The 26,313-nt window shown below is 42.5% G+C and overlaps 1 protein-coding gene and 1 pseudogene across 2 annotated transcripts in view; both read right to left on the reverse strand.

Annotated features, from left to right (window-relative positions):
• Positions 1–460: 460 nt before the first annotated feature.
• Positions 461–26,313, reverse strand: part of KIAA1549 (KIAA1549 ortholog) — a 155,257-nt gene continuing 129,404 nt past the window's right edge. The window contains exons 17-20 of one of the 2 annotated variants that reach the window (XM_017499721.2): positions 22,713–22,759; positions 13,946–14,103; positions 9,075–9,220; positions 461–7,030 (exon numbers count right to left, since the gene is read on the reverse strand). In XM_017499721.2, the coding sequence (XP_017355210.1) occupies positions 6,824–7,030; positions 9,075–9,220; positions 13,946–14,103; positions 22,713–22,759 (558 nt within the window). In that variant the 3' untranslated portion in view covers positions 461–6,823. Of the gene's footprint in view, positions 7,079–9,074; positions 9,221–13,945; positions 14,104–22,712; positions 22,760–26,313 lie in introns of both variants that reach the window. The other variant, XM_017499719.2, reaches the window with a different exon arrangement.
• Positions 21,675–22,340, reverse strand: LOC119467098 (annotated as a pseudogene).

A 26,313-nucleotide genomic window follows, 5' to 3' on the forward strand; every position in this document is an offset into this window, starting at 1 on the left:
GTCCGGAGAGAGGGAACACAAGGCCGAGTCACCCTTCAGCTAGGACAGGAAAGATCTCCACAGGGTATATGCCGAGTAAATGACCGCATGACTTTACTTAATCCTCTTCATTTACATAGGGCGTACACCAAGTAACCAATGGAAACCCCTGGAGAGTGTTTAAACCCCCACAAATTCTGTAACGGGGCCCTTGAGCCCCTATGCTCAGGCCCGCTCCCACACTGTGGGGTGTATTTTCATTTTCTACATATTTCTTCATTCTTTCCTTGCTTTGTGAGTTTTGTCCAATTCTTTGTTCAAGACGCCTAGAACCTGGACACCCTCCACCAGTAACAAAAGTACTAGATGTTCTCACCAGAGACACAAAATTAGAGAACGGAAAGATCATCTCATCCAACGTCTCACATTTTACAAACAAGAAAACGATCATGTTGCAAAGGAAATCAACAGAAAATATCACTTTGACACCAATTCATAGCATTTATTGACATTTCCATTTAAAATGCTAGGAAAGCTGTATAAACTGTAAACATGGAAACCAAGTACTTGCATAAATTATTTCAAAAACTCTACAGCACATTAGAAAACAGTGCAGCTATTGAAGGATAGAAACATAACCGACACATAGAAGGGAGGGGTCGATTATTAAATCGTATACCCATACTGAGATTTAAGTGCCTGTTTGAGACCAGCAAACTATGATTGTCAAGTTTAAGTTGCAGTATGGACGCCACAGGTGGCCTCAATTTGCTCTGCACATTTTCGTACATGAACACTCATAATCTAGGAATGAGTGTGCAGGAAGAGCCAGAAAAACATGGACCTTGACAAAGGAGGGGAGACAAGTCAGCACGCCGGGGCAGCTCTGCCGGGCAACCTTTCCTGTTCACGCTAGCCCAGGCTCCATGCGTCCCAGAGATGCTCTGGAGGAGGGCAAAGTTGAGGGTGTTTCTACTCCCCTTCTCTGAAACGAGTCCTCTGGTACTTAGAGCAACTAAATGAATGAGTGGAACCTCAATTCCTCTAGTACTTCCCTCTTCTCTCCCCGCATTTGCGGGAGGCACAGTACAGGGTATGTGACTTGAACTTGGCTCTCTACTGTTCCCAACTTGTACACTTAGGGAGTCAAGTTATGAATACTTGAAATCTGGCAAGTACTAGAAAGACTATTCCTGATGCTCAAGTAGCCCAGAAAGGTTCTGTGTAATCAGGGACTGCAAGAGACTCAAATCACTCAAAATTTCACCTCTGTCCCTTTTACCAATTCACTCTTTTTATTTTTTCAGAGATGGGACATCACCCTGTAGCCCAGTCTGGGGTGCAGTGACATGATCATAGCTCACTGCAGCCTCCAACTCCTTGGCTCAAGCAATCCTCTGGTCTTAGCCTTTTGAGCAGCTGGGACTACTGGTACATGCCACCATGCCCAGCTAATTTTTAAATTTTCTTGTAGAGACGGGGTCTCACTATGTTGCCCAAGCTGGTTTCAAACTCCTGGCCTCAAGCAATCCTCCTGTCTCAGCCTCCCAAAGTGTCGAGATAAGAGGCGTGAGCCACCAGGCCCAGACTACTCACTGTTTTTTAGAAATGTGAAGTCACCCCTGAAAGACCTGGAGGAAGAAGGAAAAGTAAGGATCCTGGATAATTCTCTACCCTGTGGGAAGCCATTTTAACTATAGTGCATTAAAACATTCATTGCCTGTCACTTTCTCACTGGCTCCTAACTTTATTTCATGTTTCCAAAGGCATTTAATATTCTTTTCCAAAATTCCAATGCTGCTGTGTTTTAAGATAAATTATCAAGTCTACTGTCACACACACAAGTATGAACTTAGCAATGTACCATGATGTTGCAATTTTCAAGTCATCTTCATAGTGAAGAAAGTAGTCCCATTTAAACACTGACAATCACCTCCAAGAATATCAAAAGAAACCTGAAGTCACACACTCCTTGTTCATTAGATAACAAGCGTTAAGTCTATTACATTTTATGTTACAGCAGCTGCTCATAGAAACCCTGTTAGAATGTGTTAACATGTTAAATGTAAAAATGAAGTTCAACTGACTATGCCATAGAAATGTGTTTTGTGTTCGCATGCTGTCTGCTGGTGCAGAAGTGAACTTTCTCCTGCTCCCGGCCAGGGCAAATATGGATAAGCAGGCTCTGGGACTGGTGTTGGAGACTTGCTCCGGAGGTAGAAAGGACGACAGTGAAAACTCCGCTAAAGTTAGCGTGGGAGTTAAGACTGGAGTCCCCCTACCCCTGTGCGCAGAACCTTAACCAGCTTTCCTTCCCAACGGCAAATTCATTCATGTCTGAGAATCTAGTATGAAAGGGGCAAGAGAGGCTTATGTAATGATTAATTTGTGAATTACCACCAATGCATTGCAAATCAGTGTCCGAATGACTGGTTTGGTCACTGGAGCACTTATCGTGCAAATGCAGGAACAGTGACCCCGTCCGCAGGAAATGAGAGACTCCTACAGCAAAGAACTGCTGGTTTTAGCCCAAAGCCTTTCGTGCCTACCTTCACCTGTGCTTTGCCTCACAGGCTGCATGCCAGGAAATATCTGGCTGGCAAACACCCACAGCTTAAAAGCCACCCAAATCAAAACACTATGAAATTAATAAAATTTGGAGAAAAACTGTAGGTAGCTGTAAAGAAGCTGAATATATATATATTGACAGCTCACTATGCTCCACAAAGGATTTGGCGTGGCCAAACACTGCTGAGATCGGCTCAAAACAACGACCTCAGTGTCATCCTCATCATTTTCGTCCTCTTCCCTTGCCCCTACCCCCACACTGGAGCACTTCCTCTGTAGATCTTCACAGCCCTAGTCATCTCCTTGCTGTACGACGGCAAAAGCATCCTCCCAGCACCTCTTCCTTCTCTTCTAAAACTCCCTCAATAGTGCAGTCGGGGATTCTGTCCCCATACTAAGGCGGATCAAGATCAGGTTCGTTTTCACTGGCAGCTGCACCCCATGCCTGTAGCCTTTCCCAGGCCCACACTCAGCTCTTCCTTCCACACCATTTGCCTGGGTAACTGCCCTGCCTTCAAAGTTACTTCCAAAGTTCACGGCTCCCCAGATCCCGCATTTCCAAACATGCAACTTCCACAACTTCTTCTGGGTACCTAATGCATTTGTGTCTTTTTTTCTTTTTGAGACAGACTCTTGCTCTGTTACCCAGGCTGCAGTGCAGTGGTGCAATCTCAGCTCACTGCAATCTCTGTCCCCCAGGTTTAAGCGATTCTCATGCCTCAGCTGGAACTACAGGCATGTGCCACCACATCCAGCTAATTTTTGTATTTTTTGGAGAGACAGGGTTTTACCATGTTGGCCAGGTTGGTTTCAAACTCCTGATCTCAAGTGATCCACCTGCTTTGGCCTCCCTAAGTGCTGGGATTACAGGCATGAGCCACCACGCCTGACCTCTTTGAATGAATCTTATTGATGCTATTTATCTGTATCTTCCATCTTTTATACCCACTCGTACTATCTTAGATTCTAAAATCTCAGAAGGCAAGGCTCATGTCTGCTGGCTTATTTGGGGCCAGAGACGCCAGAAAATCGGGAGCAGAAAGATGCTTAATAAATGCCATTTGAAAATTAGTGAAGGAAGTGAATTTAAAGCAAAATGGGAGTGAGGAAGATGAGTCACACGGAAATTTCAGTTTTGCTCAACACCCATGTGTGAAGCCACTCACTGCAGGGGCGTAGGTATCACAGCGCTCATCCTAGGGCATCCACATCGATAGCACGTTATCGTGCTTTATGCTCCCTCCTCACGGTGCTTTATGCTCCCTCCTCACAGAACATTTGCACACATGATCGCATCTGATTCTCACAACTGGGGAGCCTGGAAGGTGGCGAGGGAGGCCTGTTCTTGTTTGGCTGATGGGGAGAATGAAGTTCAGAGAAGGAATCTGACACGGTCAGTGAGAGACAAAGTAGACTCTGAAAAAAACAATCATGTCTCCAAACATTCTGACTCAAATGTACAGTTTGTGTTACCACTAGAACTTTTTAAAATAGGAAAAAAGAATAGACATGAAATTCAACTGTTCATTGTAGAGTACTTCCAGAAATGGACTCCAAAGCCACACACCGTCCACACGAGGACCTTCTTTTCACGGATCACGTTAACTGAGTGTCTGAAGACGCCTTGGGGAATGGTGCTGCCCACACAGCTAGTTTGTTCTGAGTTTGGTGATTGGTGAAACTGTTGTGGCAGGCCTTGAGAGGAAGCAAGTACACACCACGTGTGCTTTATGACCACCGACAGAGTGCTGGTGATCGGGGCACCCGGGGGCCTGCTCACACCACCCCATAACCACCGGCTGTATATTACACATCATCTTTGGTCTGGACATCTGTTTAAAGGTGTATTGTTTCTAACAATAAAAATACAGTTAAAATCCCTTTATGGTAGTTTGAAAGGCATCAAAATCGCTGTTACAGTCAGCCCACTTTGAAACAGAGCCCTCTTTCTGCAACGCTCAAAGGAGGTCACCATGTTTAATATATTCTATGTGCAAACCCTTATGGCACTGAGCAGAACTGGAAGAGAAGGGGCCATTTATCCCATTTGCTGTCGCATGATTTGAATTCATTATATGGTGTCCAGAATAAAATTCTGCTTGGATATCTGAGGTTCTTAATACAATATACAGCAAACCTGGTATTTTTGAGTGACATGGAAAGAGAATCCTTCAGTTTGGGGAGAGTCTAGTATTAAACCAAGACCAAGGTATCAAACTCAGAAGGGGCCCTTCTCTCCAATGCTCCTTGGAGCCTCTGAGGATCGCCTGACAAGATGCCGCCCGTCCTTTATCATCCTTGAGAGACTTACTCTCCTGCACCCCTTCTGTCCAGATGAAAACTGGCTCCACTCCCCAGAACCAACTTTCCTCATATTGTAAGACTCTAAATCTGTACGACGGGCCTGAAACACGGTTTTGAAATCCAGTGATTCCACTTTGGAAACCTGTTTCAGCTGTTTTAGGGATCTCAACACTTGGCACAGATACACAGGTTTTGACTAGTCAGAGCCCCAAATTCTAGCCCCTCACCTGTTATTCAATTAAAAGTACAGTCATGCACACATAAGGATGTTTTGGTCAGTGATGGTCTGCATATTGATGGCAGTCCCATAAGATTATAAAACTGTATTTTTACCATACCTTTTCTATGTTTAGATATGTTTAGATACACAAATACCACTGTGTTCAGCACGGTAACATGCTGTACAGGTTTGTAGCCTAAGAGCAACAGACCACGTCACACAGTCTAGGTATGTAGTAGGCTAGACCATGTAGGTTGTGTAAGTACATTCTAGAATGTTGGCACAGCAACAAAACAGCCTGATGACACATTTCCCAGAATGCATCCCCATCATTAAGCGATGCATGACTGTATTCATTGATCTAATAAAAACGGGTTCATAGCGAAAAATCTCTTAGCTAAGCCTGCTTTTCTTCTGAGTTTCACTCAGGTACCAGAAAACAGAATGGCCCTTGTCACTGTTTTCTTTACCATGATATGGAATGTGGGGAAATGTTTACATCAGGAGTAAACCTTCATCAAGATGATCCCCTCTTAGGCCCAAAGAGCGTAAGACAATTTTAATAGCCACTCGACAGAATAGCACAATAAAATCAGAAATGAGAAACAATTCTCTCCTTTTCCTTGAAGTCTCAAAGCTCTTTTACATTGCTTGATTCGTTACAGAGAGGCTGAACTGAACTCAACTTCATTTCCAGGTTTTGAACACAGGGCATGTGACTGGTAGAGATGTATGCATAACAATTTGGTGGTCCTGGGAATTATTACATAACTTTTGCTTACAGAAGATTTCTCATTCAAACATAATTTGTGAATAAATCAACAGCAAAGTGGAAGAAAGGATCAGTAAGGATCTCTCAAAAGCCTCATTTTATAGGATTGGGCTTAGTGATCGGTGCTGAATTGGGACGTGGCCAGGAGCTACGTGTACCGAATTAAGAAACAGCAAAAGCAATTAAGAACGGAGATCTAATCTTCGGTCTGTATTTGGGATAACCAAATAAATATTCAGCTTTTTGCCCTGCTTTGGGAGGGATTTTTCTAGGACAAAATGAAACCTTTAACTTATTCTTCCATTGAAAAAGCCAAAGTTGCGTTTCAGACATGAAGGGGAAGGGCCCTTGGAACTGTAGCACCAGAAGGAGGAGGAAGAATGCAGGTGATGGCTTCGCGTGGAGTCATCAGGCTCTACAACCTATCATTTGGTTTCTCACTAGTAGCTTTTTAAAATTCCCAAACAGTCTTAGTATTCTTGTCGTTAATGTTACTATTAAAATAAGTTCCTATGGAGTAAAAGAGAAAAATCAGCTGTTCATAAAATGTCTTCAAACCTCTTCTCAGAAAACAAAGCAGCAGGTTCATCGTACACGTACCAGTCTCCATCCCACGGAAACTCTTGGTTCCTTTCATCCCGATGCCGTCTATACATTTTAATCATTGCCTTTAAAAAAGAGACGAATGCAGTCCTTTTGTTAGCTTAGCTCTGTGTTTTGTTTTTGTGAAGTGCTGCTGGCTTGTGGCCCAAGTACATACATTTCAACCGAACCCAAGTGGTCACACAATTGCCAGCCCAGTGAAAGGCTCACGAGCTGTCACATGACTTATGGCATCTTGGAAATCGCAACTTGCTCCCTCCAGCGGGCAGGCTGCCCAGGAGGCGCTCCTTCCTCTTACAAACACCCACTCAGTTGATTTCCTTTTGGTGTTGCTTCCACGGGAAGCGGATACTTGGCAAATCTGCGAGGCGGGCCGATCAGCTGTGGAAGTTCTGCACGGTGCTCTGTTTCTGGGAGAGCCGGAGGAGCTCCTCGCGGATCGCTTTGATGAGAGAGGCTGAGGAGTGGCCGGGCTGCAGGTCCTCCGTGGAGCTGGTGGGGTAACCCAGCCCGGGGCCCTGCAGCCCCCGCTGGGGAAGGTTCCCGGGAGGAGCTGAGGGCTCCCTGCCTGAAGTCCTTGGCACCTGAAATAGCGGTGAAGAAGAATACTCTTGATGGCCGAGCATGTGTGTCTGAAAAACACGGCAAACGTTACTGTACTTCCTACAGAAGGAAAAGCGGGAATGTCAAGTGCAAGCTGGCTTTGGGAAGGTTCCCAGGACCGCCCACATCCATCCACGAACTCAGCCCTCCAACAGGGCCCTGCCGCCTACGCCCCCGTGTGGAGGTGAGGGGAGAAGACACGAGGGGGCTGGGGAGAACAGGGAGGGGGAGGCTGGAGTGCCCCAGGAGGTGAAAGGCCCGTGTGGTATCTGATTGCTGAAGGAGGTAAGCGGATCCACGCAAGACAGACAAGGGGGACAGCTGCCTCTGCCCTGGACTGGAGCCCACAAAACCACCATCTTCTGCTTTATCTAGCTGCTCTCTTTGTGTGCCTGTGTATGTTTGTGTGTGTCCGTCTGTCTGTCTACTGGGGGTTCTGTAGAGCCTTTTCTTTAAAAAGTTATCTGCACTAAAGCATAAAATAGTGTTGCTGATATCTGCAGCATACAGATTAATTTGGCAGTAGTTTCACAAGAATGATTACACTTTTCAGAATTTTTTTCATGGTTTTTTGTTTTTTTTTTCCTCACTGGAAAAAAATGTCTCTTTGCATTTATATGTAAGAGTACTTAAATCTGTGTACTAAAAACATATGCTGGGGCCAAGTTATTCATGAGCCAAAGATGGCATTCCAGCTCTTGGTTCCTTCTACGTTCCACTTCTCCAAATAGTGACCAAGTGGTGCTCCAAAGTGGATGTGACAGGAAAATCTTAACACCCCACGCCAGGCACGGTGGCTCACGCCTGGAACTCCAATCCTTTGGGAGGTCAAGGAGAGAGGACTGCCTTGAGGCCAGGTGTTCGAGACCAGCCTGGCCAACATAGTGAGACCCTGTCTCCATTTTTTTATAAAAAGCAAAACACCAAAACCAACCCCAAACATCTCATGAAGCTAAGCTGGGCAACGTGAAGACAAAAAAAGAGAAATGGCAGCAAACTTAAAGCAGATACCTGAGACTATAACAATGTCTCTTTTAGGGAAACGTCATATTCTAAAGTTAGCGTCCTTTGATTAAGCAAGAGAATCCGGATATGAAAGGAATTTAGTGTGTCTGTTGGGAAGGTACAGAAATGCAACGAACACTGTAGCATAATGATAAGGATAAAACAAAAAGTAATATTCTGGTTTTCATTTTCAGCTTCATTAATTTATTCCCTCAGGATGTACAGTTCTTGAGAAAGGCAAATGAGAGCACTTGCAGGAATCACGGGTGCTCATACTGAGCGAGCAAACAGAAGTCTCAAAAAGAAACCCTGTGTCTTAAAATGTCCCCAACTGTGTGCTTATTACAAAATTACCTACTCATGGTCACAATACAAATGACATTAATAAACCCACAATGAATCACAAATGCTGTAGAAGAGCAGGAATTTCTACACGGCGATCCCACCAAACATGAACTCCAGAGTTTAGTCAACTATAGATTCAAATTTACTATTGAAAGCTTGAACTCTGCCTCAAGAAAAATTACATACTTCCCGAAAGTGAGATGCTAAAACCGTAAACCGAAACACAAGCAATTGGGAAACGTGAGAGAGATTTAAAGTTTTCTTGACGTCGGTTTTAAAAAGGGACCCCCAAAGCAGAAGTTGCTAAATTGAGGGATTATGTCTACACTTGTTTTTCTTTGAGACGGAGTCTCACTCTGTCACTCAGGCTAGAGTGCTGCAGTGCAATCTTGGCTCACTACAACCTCCACCTTCCAGGTTCAAGTGATTCTCCTGCCTCAGCCTCCCGAGTAGCTGAGACTACAGGTGCCTGCCACCAAGCCCAGCTAATTTTTGTGGGGTTTTTTGTATTTTTAGTAGAGACCTGGTTTCACTATGTTGGCAAGGCTGGTCTCAAACTCCTGACCTCATGATCTGCCCACCTCAGCCTCCCAAAGTGCTGGGATTACAGGCGTGAGCCACCGTGCCCGGCCTATATCTAAATTGTAATTGATGACTCCAACAGGAGATACTCACGGCCTCTCTTCGCCCCGCTTCATCTTCCCCGTACGAAGGCCAGCCTGGCGCCCCATACTGGCTGCCTCTGCTTGATGGGATTTCTACCGGCTGAGCTCCCATTCTGCTGGCAATTCCCACCTGCGTCAGGTGCTGGATCTGGGAGCCTAGAAGAACACGGTGGAGTGGTCTGGTCAACATTTTAGGAGAGTGTGGCTGCTGAGGAAGACACTGTCGGCTCTGACCACTGCACTCCTTCAGGACTAGGGGTCATGACTTGGTACCAGTTCTAGCTCCATAAATCTCACCTCAACTGCCATACTGTCAGCATTTCCTGAGGGTCCGGTAGGTAGGGAAATGCACCACGAAGCAACGTGGACCAAGTGAACCGAATAAACAAATGAAAGAAGAAAATCCCACTGCAAAAAGTCTGAAACAGAATTCGTGACTCCCCGACATTCACCCCTGCCTAAGCCTGTCCCGCTTCACCATCCCCATTTCCACATAGGACAATGTAGTCCTACTTGCTCAGATCTAAAAACGATACCCTATGCCCAATTCCTCTTTCCCGCGCGCTTCCTAGCAGCCCATCAGAAAGCTTGCTGGCTCCTCTCCTGAAGTGCTGCGTGAGGGTGACCCTCCTCCCTGTGAGCACCGCAACAGCCCAGTGGAACCCCCATCCCAGCCTTGATACAACTGTTTCCCCATGAGTTCCCCATGCCTAGGCAGGGTGTATTCCCCCCAAAACACCCTGTCAGAAGACACTCTCAGCTCTGACCAGTGCACTCCTGAAGGACAAGGGATCACGACTTGTACCAGTTGTATCTCCAGAAATGGTATTTCCTAAGAAAAACAGACCATGAGCTTCTTGGTTCCTGGACTCTGATTTCCTTTGAATTCAGAGGCTGACAGTGCTTGCCCTTATTTTCGTGGCTAGACATCAGGACTGGGGATAAATGGTACAACAGAAGGTTCTTCCATTCATCTCTGTAGAGGTTACCAATAAGGAGCAGCTCATTGATTACGAAAGGAGTGGAAGGTTTAGAGTCATCATGAAGCTGAAGCCTGGCTCTTTCTTGCTTGTGGCTTTGAGATTCACAAGGAACCTGGATATACAATACGCTTATTTTTTTCCTTAAAAGGCAGGATATATATGTATTTAAATTCAGCATTTTAAAGTATATTTTCATTATAACTCATATTATGTCTGTAATGTAGCCACAATATAATTAAAACCAGTCCCCCAGTTTCATCAGTGCAGTGAGCTGGTGACAGAGCCAGAGGACTCTGTAGAGCTAATCACTCTACAACACTCATACGCTCAGACATCTGCGGCCTCCTGTGGCTATGGAAGCCAGGTAATAAACAATATTTTTCTTCCTCATCAACTTGTGGCATATGGAAATACACCTATACTGCAAATTAAGGGGGGAAAAAAGTGATCCTTAAGTACTGTGAAACAGAAATACTTATTTCCGGCTGGGCACAGTGGCTCATGCCTGTAATCCGAGCACTCTGGGAGGCTGAGGCAGGTGGATCAACTGAGATCAGAAGTTCAAGACCAGCCTGGCCAACCTGGTAAAACCCTGTCTCTACTAAAAATACAAAAATTAGCCTGGCCTGGTGGTGGGCACCTGTAATCCCAGCTACTCGGGAGGCTGAGGCAGGAGAATTGCTTGAACCTGGGAGGCAGAGGTTGCAGTGAGCCGAGATCATGTCACTGCACTCCAGCCTGGGCCACAGAGTGAGACTCCATCTCCAAAAAAAAAAAAAAAACCATACATTTCCAAATCTGCTATCATCAAACTCACCTGTGATGCTCCGACTGGAGCTAAACGGCTCCAAGCGCCCAAAGCTAAGGGAGGCACCTCCTCCATCTTTAAGTCTATCCTGATTCCAGTTGCCTAATTAACAACCTCAATTATCTCAATTCTTTAAGAGATAGGGTCTCACTTATGCTGGCCAGGCTGGTCTTAAACTCTTCCTAGCCTCAAGAGATCATCCCATTTTGGCCACCCAGCATGATGGGGTTACAGCTGTGAGCTACAATACCTGACCAACAACCTCCAATCATCAACCACATTTAAAAAAAAAAAAAAAAGAACTCCTTAATGGTTTTATTTGGATATTTAATGGTAATTAAAGTCAGGAAAAGCTGTCATGGCTCTGGGCAGAGCAATGCACTCTACTGGAGCACCAGGTCAGTTACTGAAAAACCCGAACAGTATTAAAATGATCGGGACTACTAGCACTCCTTGCCCAACGGGCGTTGTTTGAGCAAATCTTGCAAAATGCTGTTAAGAGCAGCGCCGTGTTGCCGCCATTTCCAAAGGCTCAACCAACTGCAAAGGGAGAAAAGCACACCTCCTGTGTAAAGCCACTATAGTAGCGGAAATCATCATTTGGTAGGATTTTTGTACCCTGCGTTGTTCACGTAACAATACAGGAGAGGCTTCCCCCATAAGTCCACACTGAGCCCAGCAAGCTGGGGTTTGCATTCCAGCTCAGCCACCAACAAGCCCTGCGACCCTGAGCGACTGGCTAAAGCTACCGCTGAAACTTGATTCCTCACTTCTCCAGCAGGGATAAAAAAATCTACCTCAGAAGGGCACAGTGGCTCACACCTGTAATCCCAGCACTTTGGGAGGCCAAGGCAGGAGTTCACGATCAGCCTGGACAGCATAGTGAAATTCCATCTCTACTAAAAATACAAAAATTTGCTGGGTGTTGTGGCATGCACCTGTAATCCCAGCTACTCAGGAGGCTGAGGCAGAAGAATCACTTGAGCCCAGGAGGCAGAGGTTGCAGTGAGCCAAGATGGTGCCACTTCACTCCAGCCTGGGTGACAGAGCAAAAACTCCCTCTCAAAAAAAAAAAAAAAAGAAAGAAAGAAAGAAAGAAAAGAAAAAGAAAAAGAAAAAGAAAAAAAAATCTACCTCAGAGGGTTATTTTCCAGGATTTAAAAGAGATAAAACAGATCAAGCATCAAATGCATAGGAGGCAACTAGTAAATCTCAAATTCCCCTTTTCTGGCTTTTTATGACCTCTTCATCTTAAGTAGCTGCACGATTTCCTCAGGGATAGCCTTCCTCCTACGTATATCTAGGGAAGCTAACAATATTTTGCTATTATGCAAATAATGCTGTGATAAATATCTTGACATATGTCATTTTCCCCCAATATTTTGGATTTTAGGAGAGTGAGCCTGGATTTCCAAAACTGGAATTACCAAATCAAAGGCTTGGTAAGTCCTACTGCCAGACTGCTTTCCAAAAGTTTAATAATTTACGCCACCATTGAGAATAATAGTGATGGCCGTCACGGCAGCTGATATTCATTGAAAGTTTATGCTATGCCAGGTACTATTTCAAGCACTTCTGTCATCTTGTTTTATCAGCCAAACCACCAAGGAGGTGAGCACGAATATCCCTAGCACAGAGGAAGAAACTGGATGCTAATTTTACCATACCACATTATTATAAAAATAATTTCATGATTGAAATGGTGCATTATGGTATTAATTTGCATTTTTAAAATAATTTTAAAACTGGACCTTTTTCCTTTTCCTACTGACCTTTTCAGGTTGGCCCGTTTAATTTACATGAGGTATCTTCTACAATAAAAATACTTCTTGTTGTGAGGTGCTATAAATTTTTCCTAGGTGCCATTTTCTTTTTTTGAAAATAATTGGCAATTTTCAGACATATATATGTTTCATAAAGTTCTATAGTTAAAAAGGTAATCTTTCTAATAGATCTTAAACATTTTCCATAAATTTTTACATAATTTCATCTAATAGAAATTTTAAAAGAATTTCCTTTTGAATGTTTGATATGTGTAATTTCTATATTCTTTCAGATTTAAAAAAAAATTTTTAAATTTTTTTTTAGAGATGGGGTCTCGCTATGTTGCCCAGGCTGGAGTGCAGTGGCTATTCACAGGTGCAATCCTGCTACTGATCAGCATGGGAGTTTTGACCTGCTCCGTTTCCAACCTGGGCCGGTTCACCCCTCCTTAGGCAACCTGGTGGTCCTCCGCTCCCGGGAGGTCACCATATTGATTCTGAACTTAGTGCGGACACCCGATCGGCATAGCACACTACAGCCCAGAACTCCTGGGCTCAAGCAATCCTCCCACCTCAGCCTCCCAAGTAGCTGGACTACAGACACATGCCATCGCACCCAGCTCTTTCAGATTTTAAATTAAAAATTAATACATCTGAATTTTTCTTAGTATATATGCCATGTAGGGAGGTTCAAAGATCTAGCAATTAACAGGGGAATCAAGACTCACTGCAGACCAAAGCACCTGTAAAGTTCAGGAAATCCTATAGGATTCCAGGAGACATGATTTGTTTTGCAGACTAATAGCCAATGCAAAATAAAAGAATTTCCTAGAAAAATCATACTGAAAAAATATCAACCAATTATTGCAAATTTCGAATTGTCTTAAACTACTTGCTTTTGTTTGGTTTTAAGATAGAGTTTTGCTCTGTCACTCAGACTTTGAGAGTTGTTCGTTACAAGCTGAAAAATGCACCTTCTTTAAAACTAACTCTTGTTTTCATGCCATCCAAAGTGCTCAGAGTGAGATCTTTCATTTACAGTAAGGATTTGGAAGCGTTTTTCCTGGAGGGAGCATGTCGTGAATTTCACACGAAGGGGCTGGTTCCGGAGCCAATCAGCAGACAGCAGCTTTGGCAGCTCAGCCTCTCTCTCCCTTCCCACCTCCGTCACGGTCAGGATCTGAGCGGAAACATCCCTGAAAAACGGCAGAGGCCCCGGCTCGCTGGACACTGACACTCTGAGAAGCCCAAAATCAAGTTTCTTTCAATTTAGCCAAAAAGTAAATGTCGCATAGCTCAGAAATGCAAGCTAAACAGCCACATCTACCTGTGGTGCCCCCGACAGGCCGAGGCCGGGCCACCGACGGCATCTCCTCCGAGTAGATCCCTCGGGCGGCAAACGGGGCTTCGGCGGACGCCTGTGACTGCTGGGGGTCAGGAGGCACCAGCTCTGAAGACTGCAGCAAACCGGGGCCAAAACCTGGTCTGAGGGCAAAGCAAACAGGCACATCACAACTCCACTGCACCCTGGCCCTCTTATTTCATGAGGTCCACCCCCAACTCTACAGAAAGGTAACACTTATTTGTCTACCTGCTTAACCATCTCCCCTGCTGGAAGGGGAAGAGATGTCTCTCCTGCTCCCTGAGGGAAGGGACTTCTCTATTTGTTCACTGCCCTACCTCCAGCACTAAGAACAGTGCCTGCAATACAGATGATACTGACAAACCCAGGGCCTGCTTGTCTCCAGCATCTGCCAAGTGCTGTGCTTCCTAACCCGCCTACATGTTGGTGTCACCTGGGGAGCCTGAAAAAAATCACCACGCTCACACCGCATCCCAGATGAGTTCAAACAGAAGCACTAAAGGTGTGACCAACATGGCGGTAATTTTTAAGACTACACATGATCCTGGTGTCCATCAAGGCTGAAAACCAGTGTTCTAAAGCAGCAATCTCAAAGTTTTGTTTCCAGACCTCTTTTGACTCATAAAAATTGAGGACTCCCAAAAGCTCTTGTTTATGTGGATTGTACTGATACTTACCAGATTAGAAATTAAAATGGAAAAAAATGTAAATACTTATTTTTAAAAATTTACAAATAACAATTAAACATATATTAACATAACTTTTATAAAATTAACTATATTTATCAATCCCCCCTCAAAAAAAAGTAGTGAGAAGAGTAGCACTATATTGTTCAAATTTCCTTAATAGAAGGATTCTCATGTAGTTTGCATCCTGTCAGTTGCTGGATGTTAGGAAGAAAATCTGGCTTCACAGAATACATAGTTGGAAAAGGAAGGAGTATTTTAATAGCCTTTTCGGATAATATTTTTTAAAAAATATTTCAGCTGGGTGTGGTGGTTCACACCCGTAATTCCAGCACTTTGGGAGGCTGAGGCTGGCAGATCCTGAGGTCAGGAGTTTGAGACCAGCCTTGCCAACGTGGTGAAACCCCGTCTCTACTAAAAATACAAAAATTAGCTGGGCATGGTGGTGCATGCCTGTAATCCCAGCTACTCAGGAGGCTGAGGCAGGAGAATCGCTTGAACCCAGGAGGTTGAGGTTGCGGTGAGCCGAGATCATGCCACTGCACTCCAGCCTGGGCAACAGAGTGAGACTGTGTCGCAAAAAAATAAAAAATTCAGACATTCTTCATGACCACACCAAAATTCAACAAGTGACAGTTCTTCAGGGGTCAGTTGCGATGTGTAATCTGAAATGATATTGGTGAACTTTCCATACTCTGTTACACTGAAACACAAAGCTCCCTCTTGCACTTTGAATGGATCTCTAACCCATGCCTGATCTTATGACATCCATCATTTGGAACATAGTTCACTGAGTTATGCAAACGTTCTCAATATTGTTACCTCTCATTTTGCAGCACTGAAAAATCCCATTCACTAATCTCATCATCGAACTCGGCCAGAAGAGTCTTTAAGTATGTACTAGGAAGTTGTCATGTTCACAGTGGCAGGCAGACAACTTTCCAAAATTCAAATTTTCACTTGAAAGCTCATTTTATCATTAGCAACAAAGACTGGCAGTTGTTTTTCTTGAAGTGACAGGCTCACTTCATTCATTTTCAAGACAGTGCCTGCCAAACATCTGGGTCTGAATAACCACGTCTTCCAGCTGTTTGTTCAAGTAAAAAGCATAAAAGCAGTTGGTTCAGTTCAGTCTTAAAGAATGGGATCAAGGGCTTTTCCTTCAAAATTCTATATTCTACAGGAATGCTTTCTATGTATTTCTTCTTTTGTCCCACAGACTACTAAAGACTTAAGAGTCTAGGTTTAATAAGATTTATGATTTTGACTATATCACCAAGGGCATGCTAACATAAAACCGGCATTTTTAAAACTGTGATGACACAGCAGTGAAGAATACGATGACTACTCATACAATTCGGTGGCACTGCCTGGATGCACGCTAAAGACTAGCAGTTTTGGCTGGACATGGTGGCTCACACCTGTAGTCAAGGTGGGCAGATCACCTGAGGTCAGGAGTTCGAGACCAGCCAGGCCAACATGGCAAAAACCTGTCTCTACTAAAAATACAAAAATTAGCTTGGGCGTGGTGGCACATGGAAGTAATCCCAGATACTCAGGAGGCGAGGCATGAGAACTGCTTGAACCAGGGAGGTGAAGGTTGCAGTGAGCTGAGATCATGCCACTGCACTCCAACCTGGGCAACAGTGCGAGACTCTGTCTCAAAAAAAAAAAAAAAAAAATTAGCAGTTTCACCCACCATTGCTTTGCACTTCGGTACAAATGTCAATACAATGGAAAAAGGAAAGTAACATCTTACTAATATGAAAACTGTCTTGATCTCACAGACTCCCCCCGCCCCCGAAAAGGTCTCAAGCACCCTCCAGGAGTCTCAGAACCCCACCCTGAGGACCACTCTATAGTTCTTTGCAAATGATGCTGAACCAGTAATTCACAGATTTCACCAGTTTGGTCAGAATGTAGGCCGACCTGCACTTATTGTCCAGTGTGATTTCTAGAGTGTATCTCATAAACTGAAACCCAGGTTACCTGTGTTACTCTTTTTAAATAACTGCTGCTGTTTTAGATTGGCCTCAGAGAGGGATGTGTGACACCCCTGACTTTATACATCTAAGAGCTTCCCATGAGGCATGCTCCTCCTTCAGGACCTGTAAACTGGAGTCCACACCTCACCTAACCACAACCTCTGGACGGTCTACCCACGAACTAGCTCTTCCCATTCACTTAATTCCTCCTTCTTTTCCCCCACCTCTTGTCTACATTTCCATCTCTTTATTTTTAACACGGTTTACAATCCAACACTCTAAAATCCTTTAAAGTGGGTGATTATATGATTCATCATCCACACCACAACACTTTCGAGGGTGAAAGCTATTAATAATGGGACTAGCCTGGTCCGTCCCCATCTCTAATTTCTGCCCTGCATCACCTGACCTCACCTCACCAGTTTCACCTTTCCTGTTTTTGGACCACAGGGCTGTGTGGTAGGGAAGAAAAGCAAAGCAAACAGCTCTAAAAATGATGATGGATTTTTTAAAAAAATAGAAAAGAAAGTAGGAAGCAGATAACATTCCTTCTTCTGTGTGACTTCTGGTCTCTGAAGGGATGGTTGGGTTTGATTTCTGAGATTCACTCTGTTTTACTGCAATGCCAGCTTTGTAATAAACCAATGTCCACACATAGGTGGTTGACTGGTCTATTTCCCTTGCCTCACCGCAATGCTGTACCATCTTAATCACTTGACAGTAATGTACAACATTTAGAATGGTCCAACATCTTCTTCTTCTCTCTCAAGGTGTCTGGGCTATACTTGGCCCTTTGCATTTCCAGATAAATTTTAGAATCTGTCTGTCGGTTTCCACATATTAAAAAGAAATTACTGAAATTTTGAATGGAATTGCATTGAATCTACAAATCATAGGAGGAGAAATAACATTTTAAAAATATTGAGTTGCCCAATCTGTGAACATCTTTCTTTAGAGCGCTTAAAAGTCTTTTCTGTTTGTTGCTTATATAAAACAGATTTTTGTAGACTGATTTTATATCCAGTTATTTTGCAATTTAGTTGGCTTGCTATTTGGCAATTTTGCTAAATTCCCTAAATTCTAACAATTTGTGTGCTGACATTTTAGGATTTGCTACTATAGAAGCATATCGTCTGTGAATAATAACATTATTACTCCTTTCTTTGAATTCTTTACTCTTTTCATGTTTTTCTTGCCTTGTTACAGGGTAATTTCGAATAGAAGTCATGTGAGCAGGAAAGTCTGACTTGTTCTTGCTCTCGGAGAGAAGGCTTTTTAACATTTCACCGCTGAGTAATATTTGTCAAGATACCTTTTATCAGAATAGACAAGTTCACTTCTATTCTTTGTTTGCTAAGATTTTTACCATGATTGCATGTTGAATTTTACCACCCGCTGCATCTATTGAAATGACAAGTTTTTCCTCCTTTATTCTCCTTAAAGTCGTAACTTACACTGCTTGGTTTTTAAATGCTAAATCACCCTTACATTGCTGGAAAGATATCCAATGTGGTTGTAACATGATATCCTTTTGTATCTACTGCTGAGTTATGCACACGGATATTTAGTTTCAATTTTTTTACATCTACGTTCATGAGAAACTGGCCCTCAATTTCCTTCCTGCAATGTCCTTGTCCTTCTTGCCCTTGTCCCTGGTATCAAGGAAATACTGGTTTCATAAAACGAATTGAGAAGTGTTCTTTTTCTATTTTGTGGAAGAGTTTGTATAATACTGGTACCTTTTCCTCCTTCAGTGTTTAGTAGAATTCATTGTTGAAGCCGGCTGGACCTGGAGTTTTGTTTGTGGGAAGAACTGTGATCATAATTTCCACTTTAAACATAGTTAGAGGACTATTCAAGTTTTCTCCTTCTAGACATTTTTCCATTTCAAGAAAAAAAAAAATTGAGACAGGGTCTCACCATGTTGCCCCGGGTAGTTTCAAACTCCTGAGCTTAAGTGATTCTCTCATCTCAGCCTCCAGAGTAGCTGAGATTACAAGCATGCACCACTGCATACAGCCCCAAATTTATTAAGAAAAATGGGTTTATAAAATCTCCTTTTTAATGTCTGTAAGATCTGGATTAATGCATCCTTTTAATTTCTCTTATTGATAATTTGTTGCACAGATTATTTGATCAAGCTTGTGAGAGTCTATCAATTTTATTAGTTTTTAAAGAACTAACTTTTGGCTTTATTAATCCTCTCTTAATGTGGTATTTATTTTCTATTTCATTAATTTATATTATTATTATTAGTATTTCTTTACTTCTGCTTCCTTTACATTTAATTGGATCTTCTTTTTTTATATCTTGAGGTGGATGCTTAGATCACTGATTTTCAGCCACTTTTCTTTCCAATATATGCATTTAAGGCAACAAATTCCCCCCAAACACTGCTACAGCTGCATCTCACAACTTTTGATACATTGTATTCTCATTATTATTCATTTTAGGATGTTTCAATTTCCATTTTGATTTATTCAGTGTACCATAGGTTATTTAGAAGAGTACTAATTAATTTGCAAATAGAAATTTTTCTTTTTTTTTTAACTTTCACTTCAGGTTCAGGGGTACACATACAGGTATGTTATAAAGGTAAACTCATGGGGTTTGCTGTACAGATTATTTCAACACCAGGTATTAAGCCTAGTACCCAACAGTTATTCTTTCTGCTCCTCTCCCTCTTCCCACCCTCCACCCTCAAGTAGGCCCCAATGTCTGTTGTTCCCCTCTTTGTGTCTGTGAGTTCTCGTCATTTAGTTCACAGTTATAAGTGAGAACATGCCGTATCTGGTTTTCTGTTCCTGCGTTAGTTTGCTAAGGATAATGGCATCTGGCTCCATCCATGTTCCTGCAAAGGACATGATTTTGTTCTTTTTTTATTGCTGCATAGTACTCCATTGCATATGCATACCACTTTTTTTTTATCTAGTCTGTCACTCATGGGCATTTAGGTTGATTCCATGTCTCTGCTATTGTCAATACTGCTTCCAGGAATATTTGCATGGATGTTTCTTTACAGCTGAACAATTTATATCCTTTTGTGTATCTACCCATTAATGGAATTGCTGGGTCAAAAGGTAGTTCTGGTTTTTTTTAAAAAAAAAAACATCAATTACTTTACATTTATTTAAATATACTAATCAAAACACATCTTATGAAGCACCTTTTCTGAGACGATCTGGCCTGTGCCGGATCCACTCTCTGCCACTGTTCTCTGACAACAGTTGGTACTTCTGTTTTTAGGTCTTTGAGGAATCGCCACGCGGCTTTCCACAATGGTTAAACTAATTTACACTCTCTCCAACAGTAGATAAGCATTCCCTTTGCTCCACAACCTCACCAGCAACTGTAATTTTTGACCTTTTAATAATAGACATTCTGACCTGGTATGAGGTGGTATCTCATTATAATTTTGATTTGCATTTCTCTAATAGCCAGGGATACTGAGCTTTTTTTCATATGCTTGTCGGCTGCATGTACGTCCCCTTTTGAAAAGTGTCTGTGTCCTCTGCCCACTTTTTAACGGGGTCGTTTGTTCTTTTTCTTGTAAATTTAAGTTCCTTATAGATGCTGGGTGTTAGACCTTGGTCAGATGCATAATTTGCAAATATTTTCTCCCATTCCATAGGACAGACAATCTACAGAATGGGAGAAAATATTTGCAAACTAGAGCCTTTGCTGTGCAGAAGCTCTTAAGATTAATGAGATCCCATATGTCAATTTTTGCTTTTGCTGTGATTGTTTTTGGTGTCTTCATCATGAAATCTTTACTCATTCCTATGTGCAGAATGCTACTGCCTAGGTTGTCTTTCAAGGTTTTTATAGTTTTGGGTTTTATCTTATGATTTGTTCTAACTTAATTCTACTAGGATTAATAAATACACTCTGCGTGATTTTACTTCTTGAAATTTGTTAAGATTTGTTATGGTCCAGCATATGGTAAATTTTTAATATACGTTTTAAAGGAAGATGTATTTTAAAATATGTTTTAAAGGAAGATGTATTTTACAGTTGAGTCCAGGGTTCTATATACGTCAATTAGGTCAAATTGATTAATCATGTTGTTCCAATCTTCTATATCCTTTCTGTATCTTTATATTTTCTGATGTGTCACTCATAAGTCAAATATATTTTTTAAAAATCAAATCTAATAACCTGTGTTGTTTAATTTAAATCTCTGGTTATTAATATTTAATGTAATTAATTATAGATCTGGATTTAGATATCTACCATTTTAAATTATCCTTCTGCATGTCCTGCAAATTCTAAATTCTTTCTTCTCCTATTTTCTACCTTCTTTTGGATTCTTTTATTCTTCCTTATTATTTTATATTTAAGCATTCTTTTAGTGAGCCTAGGCCTACACTAGAATCCTTCACTTATAACAGTCTAACATAAAGTAGTATTTTTACCTCTTCCTGGACAATGGACCTTAGCTCCATATTAAGCCTGAGTGTAATTATTTTAAAATCTGTGTCTGATGACTCCACTGTCTGGATCCCCTATAAGGTCTGCTTCTATCGTCTATTTCTTTTAATTAAAAAAAAAAACAACTGTATTTTCTTTTCTTCTCATATGCCTGGGGGTAGGTGTGGGTGTGTGTGTGGAAGCGGGGAGCTACTGTAGCAATAATGTAAGGCCCAGAGTGATGTTATCTTCTTCTAAAAGGGATGTTCATTTGTTTCTGCCAGGGAGCAACTCCAATCAACTTTCAAACACTCCCTGCAGGGACTGATCTACTTATGACTCATCCTTACTCCTAGAGTGTAACCCCTAAAGGTCCAAACTCAAACCTCTGGATATTTACCAGGGTCTCCCCTCGTGCTCCCAGCCTCAGGAGTCGTCAAAAGCTTTGCCTGGCTTCCCAGCTGCCTCTTCTGGAATCTGCAGGTGTCCCTGGGCGAAAAGTGGCCCAAGAAGCAGGGCTCATGCCTCTGGGTTTACTGGATCTTGGTTCTACACCGCTTCACTGCCCTGTTAGCTTTTTTTTTTTTTCTTTAAATGATCAAACAGAATTTATTAGTTGTCTCTGAGTGTCTCTGGTCTGGCTTTGGTAGGACTGTCTGGGTTCCTTTTGTTTTGTTCCTCTGCTTTGCTTGTTAAAGAGGCTTTAAGGCCCTTTTCTGCTTCTCCAGCTTTTGAGTCTCCTGGAAAACCTCAAAGACATCATAGTTGGTGTTACGGAGGTTTTTGAGCATCTTTTTCCTCTGGTCAATGCTCATCAGCAAATAGCGTTTGTGTGCTTTGTCCTTTCAATGTTTCTGCAGGTGTTCTTCATAACTGCAGATCTTGATGGTCAATTCGCGCCTCCAGGGATCTGGTGTCCTCAGGGTTTGCAGCAATCTTCTTCATCAACTGTTCTTGCATGACTTTTAGCTTCTCCTTTGTGTTGGCCATTTCCAAAGACAAGAGTCTTCTCACGACATCATCAACCTTCTCAATTCCTGGGACATTCTGGTAGTCTTTGCGCAGCATAGAAGGAGGTGGGTCATCATCTCGCCTGGGCTGGGCTGGTTTCTGGATGACATACCTGCGCGTGGCCTGGAGGAGGGGACTTTGAGGTTGCAGGCCCCACTGGCTGGAATGAAACCTGGTGCTTCCACTGCCCAGAAGCCCGGGGACTGGGGCCTGGGTAACTGCCTGGGTCTGAATCAAACTCAGCGCCCTCCACGCAGCCCTCAGCATGGTGACCTCTAAACCCCGCGGGGTGTGCGCTGCAGCCACCATTCCCTTTGTGGCACGGACCAGGTTACACTGGCACCGCCATGCTGGCCCAAGCTCGACCAAAATCCTCTCTGGGGTTTTTAATATTAATATCTTGTTCAGCTTTCCCAGTTGTCCTCAGCAGGAGGGCTGGTCCAAATGACCTAGTCTGTCATTACTAGAAGCAGAACTTAAATTCCAACTTTTTTTCCTTCCTCTTCTGGTTAGATCAAGAGAATATACAACTCAAGAGTTTTACATCTGCGCATATTAGCTAAAATTAGTGAATTTATAAAATTTTTAAAAACAGCCTATGTGAAAAAGTGATAATACATTTTGTTTTGAAAACCTTACCTTGACAACGGACCCGTTGGGGGAGTCATTCCATAGTCTTCATATCTCTGAAAGACATTCAAAAGAACGTGAAGATTAATACTCAATACTTATTATAAAGTGACAACAGCAAACATAACTTCAGCTTTACAGGATCAACTTTCAAAAGAATTATTTTCTCATTAAAGCTTAGCATGTTACCGGGCACTCTGCCACCAAGTGATGCGACAGCGTTCAGTTCAGGGACCTGTGCTACCAAACTTTGGAAAAGACACAACTAATTTCTAGATCTTTCCTTTTTTATATTACAACTACAAACAGGAATAACTAGCAGGCTTTCTGTGTCTGCTCTTTCCTACAGATCCATCTATATCTTCTGCTAAAAGGCAGGCATGAGAGACTACATTTAGCACAGTGAGTCCAACCACATGAGCCACAAAGATCAGCAGATCCAGCAGGTGCCCAGCACCTATTCAAATACCTCAACCAACTAAATTTATAAAATGCTGTCTCATGGTATAGAATCCTGCAAAACAATTCAACCAGAAACTAGGGAGGCTATAAAAGACAAAGGCAGCACCTTCTGTTTCTGACTCGTTTTCTGGTCCCCAGGAGACCCAGCTATATTTTCTGCCTGTAAGTTCCATAAGGTGCCCCCTGTATTTTTTAGTCAACTCGCTTTACTTGAGCTAATGTGAACCAGCCAAGTGTTCTTTGACTAAAACAATATGCCACATGATTTAAAGAAATATACATCTAAGAAATCTGTTGTATTCCTCGTGAAATCAACATATCCTAACCCTAACATATGTGGGACTCTTATTTCAATATTTCTTTTCAATAACTTGAATTGTTATTTTTGGAATCAGATATTTCAGCAGAACAGTAACTAAGGGCAGAGTCTGTCCATCTGCAGTCAGGTGGAACCAATGGTTTGTCTGAGATGAATAAGTCAGCCTTGCTTCTGAAGTTGCGACGACATTTTTCTTTTTCCAAGCTGTCATTTATGGAATGGGTATTTTGTGTTAATCACTGTATGAGAATTAACGCAGGCCCACAACATCACTAACAAAGTACTCACTGCCTCTGTTTTATGGATAAAACCAACTCAGGTGATTTCCTCCTGCAGTCTTTCGGACTCCAAAGACCATGCTATTCACCAACCCCCGGCACTGCCCATGCTTTCCCAAACCAGACACTCTCCTGTGAACAAATGTCTATTTTGTGAGGAAAAAAGTAGAGGCTTTGGAGTCAGACAGGCTGGCTTAACATCCCTGGGTCTATTCCTTTATGCCAAGAGAATACAATGATCTCCACATTCATAGAGGTCTGAGGGGATTATTAAATATGAAACTGTGGTCAGATGACTTCACCTTCTGACCCTCTCTGCTTCCATCCCCTTGGCTGCCATGTGGAACCTTGTGGAGTCCTTCAACTGATACAAAACAAGGAAAGGGGGTGATGGACAAAGGGAGGAAAAGAAGGAAAAGAAGCTTCCACTCTTTTTCCAAATAATTAAAGGGAGATCTGAGACTCCATAGAGATTATTCACGAGACGACAGTGGCTCCAACTAATGTCCTGGTGTGGATGGATTTGAGAGGAAGAATCAGCAAAGCTCTGGCATGTTCAAATGGCCCTAGCTTTCCATACCTTTCCTTCGCAGCACCTGGTCTATCATTTCAACTGCTCCCTCTCACCTGCACATCACATGTGCCTGACAAAGCCCTGGTCTTCATCAATCCCAATGCATATGCTTGGGTATTGAATGTTCATCAATGAAACTCGAGAACTTTAATTACAGCCACTGCAATTTCATGATAGTCAATCTCAACCAGCCTCAAGGCTAAGAAATAATTCCTATGTCCCTCATCTGTGTTGTCTCATTCTCCGTAACAGGTCTTTCAAATCTCTACTCTCCCTTAAACCTCTGGCCCTGCCACATTTCTCCTCTCATTCTCAATGGATGACTCTGCCTTCTCTGCTGTGAGGATTAAAGTCCTGAGATGGCTGGTTCTTCAACCTCCTGCCATCCAGCTACAAGCTGATTTTACCTGTGCCCAACCTTTCCTTCCTCCTTCCCATTACGTTAGAAGAATAATATCCCCTCATTTCTAAAGAAAGCTCCTCCACCGGTATTCCAGATTCGTCTCTTCCCCTTTGTGAACTGTCAAACTCTTCTGCACGGGCTCAGTACCATCAGCCATTAAACATGCTGAAGACCTGCTGATTCCTCCTCTTGGATTCATCAACTGCATTACACTAGCACAAGTCACCAACTCTCTCACCAAAAGTATTACGACCGCTTTCTTCTGGTCTCTCTGCTTCTGACAACCATTCTTCACTCTACAATGGGACTAACCTTTTAAAAACGCATGCCTTATTATGTCTCCACCTGCTCAAAACCCGTTCATGTGCAGCCATCACCCTCAGGATGAGGTGTAGGCTCCATAACCATCAGGTTCTTGCTTCTCCTCTCCTGCCTCATGTCTCACCACTTTTAGTACTACTCAGCCAGAACTCACTTCACTGCTTAGAACATATTGTAATGATTAATTTTATGTATCAACTTGACTGTGCCACAGACACCCCAGATGTCTGGTTAAACATTATTTCTGGGTGTGTCTGGAGGGTGTTTCACGAAGAGATTAATATTTGAATTGGTGGGCAGTAAGGCAGCCCTCCCCAATATGGGTGGGCATGTTCCAATCTGTTGAAGGCCTGAATAGAAGAAAAAGATGGAGGAAGATTGGATTTGGGCTTCTTCTGCCTGACTGCATGAGCTGGGACATCAATCTTCTCCCATCCTTGAAGGCCCTGGTTCTCAAGCTTTCAGATTCAGACTGGAATCCACCTCTCAGGACTTCAGACTACACCACTGGCTTCCATGGATTTGCAGTTTGCAGAGAGCAGATCCTGGGATTCTCAGCCTCCATACTTATGAGCTGACTCCTCCTCATAATAAGTACATTTCTCTCTCTCTGCCTTGCTCGCTCTCTCTCTACACACACACACACACACACACACACACACACACACACACACGGGGCGCACATGCACACCTAGTTCTATTTCTCTGGAGAACCCTATTTTAAATAACCCTACATGTGAATGGATTAACAAATGTGGTGTATCCATAAGTGGAATACTATCTTATGCTGCTATTTTCTTTGGGTCTATTTTAAATAAATCTGTACAAGTCTCTATATGAAAATATGCTTTTGTTTCTCCTGGGTAAATACTTAGGAATAGAATGCTGGTTCATATGGTAGGATATATGTTTAACTTTTTAAAGAGACTGCTAAACTGTTTTTCAAAGGGATTGTGCTATTTTACATTTCCACCAGCAGTTCATAAGACTTCCAGTTGTTCACATTCTCATCAACATAATTGTAGATTTATTTCTACATGCAATTTTGTCAGTTTTTGCTTAATGTATTTTGAAGCTCTACTACTACTATGTATATAAACAAGTAAGACTTGATGAACTGACCACTTTATTATGAAATGATCTTCTTAATCTTTAATAATATTCTTTTTTTTTTTTTTTTTTTTTTTTTTTTTTTTTTCTTTTTTTTTCCTTCTTTGTTTTTTTTGGGGTGTTTTCGGCTCACCGCAACCTCC

The sequence above is a fragment of the Cebus imitator genome, unplaced genomic scaffold, assembly GCF_001604975.1.
Source record: "Cebus imitator isolate Cc_AM_T3 unplaced genomic scaffold, Cebus_imitator-1.0 Scaffold260, whole genome shotgun sequence".
NCBI classification, from domain to species: Eukaryota; Metazoa; Chordata; class Mammalia; order Primates; family Cebidae; genus Cebus; species Cebus imitator.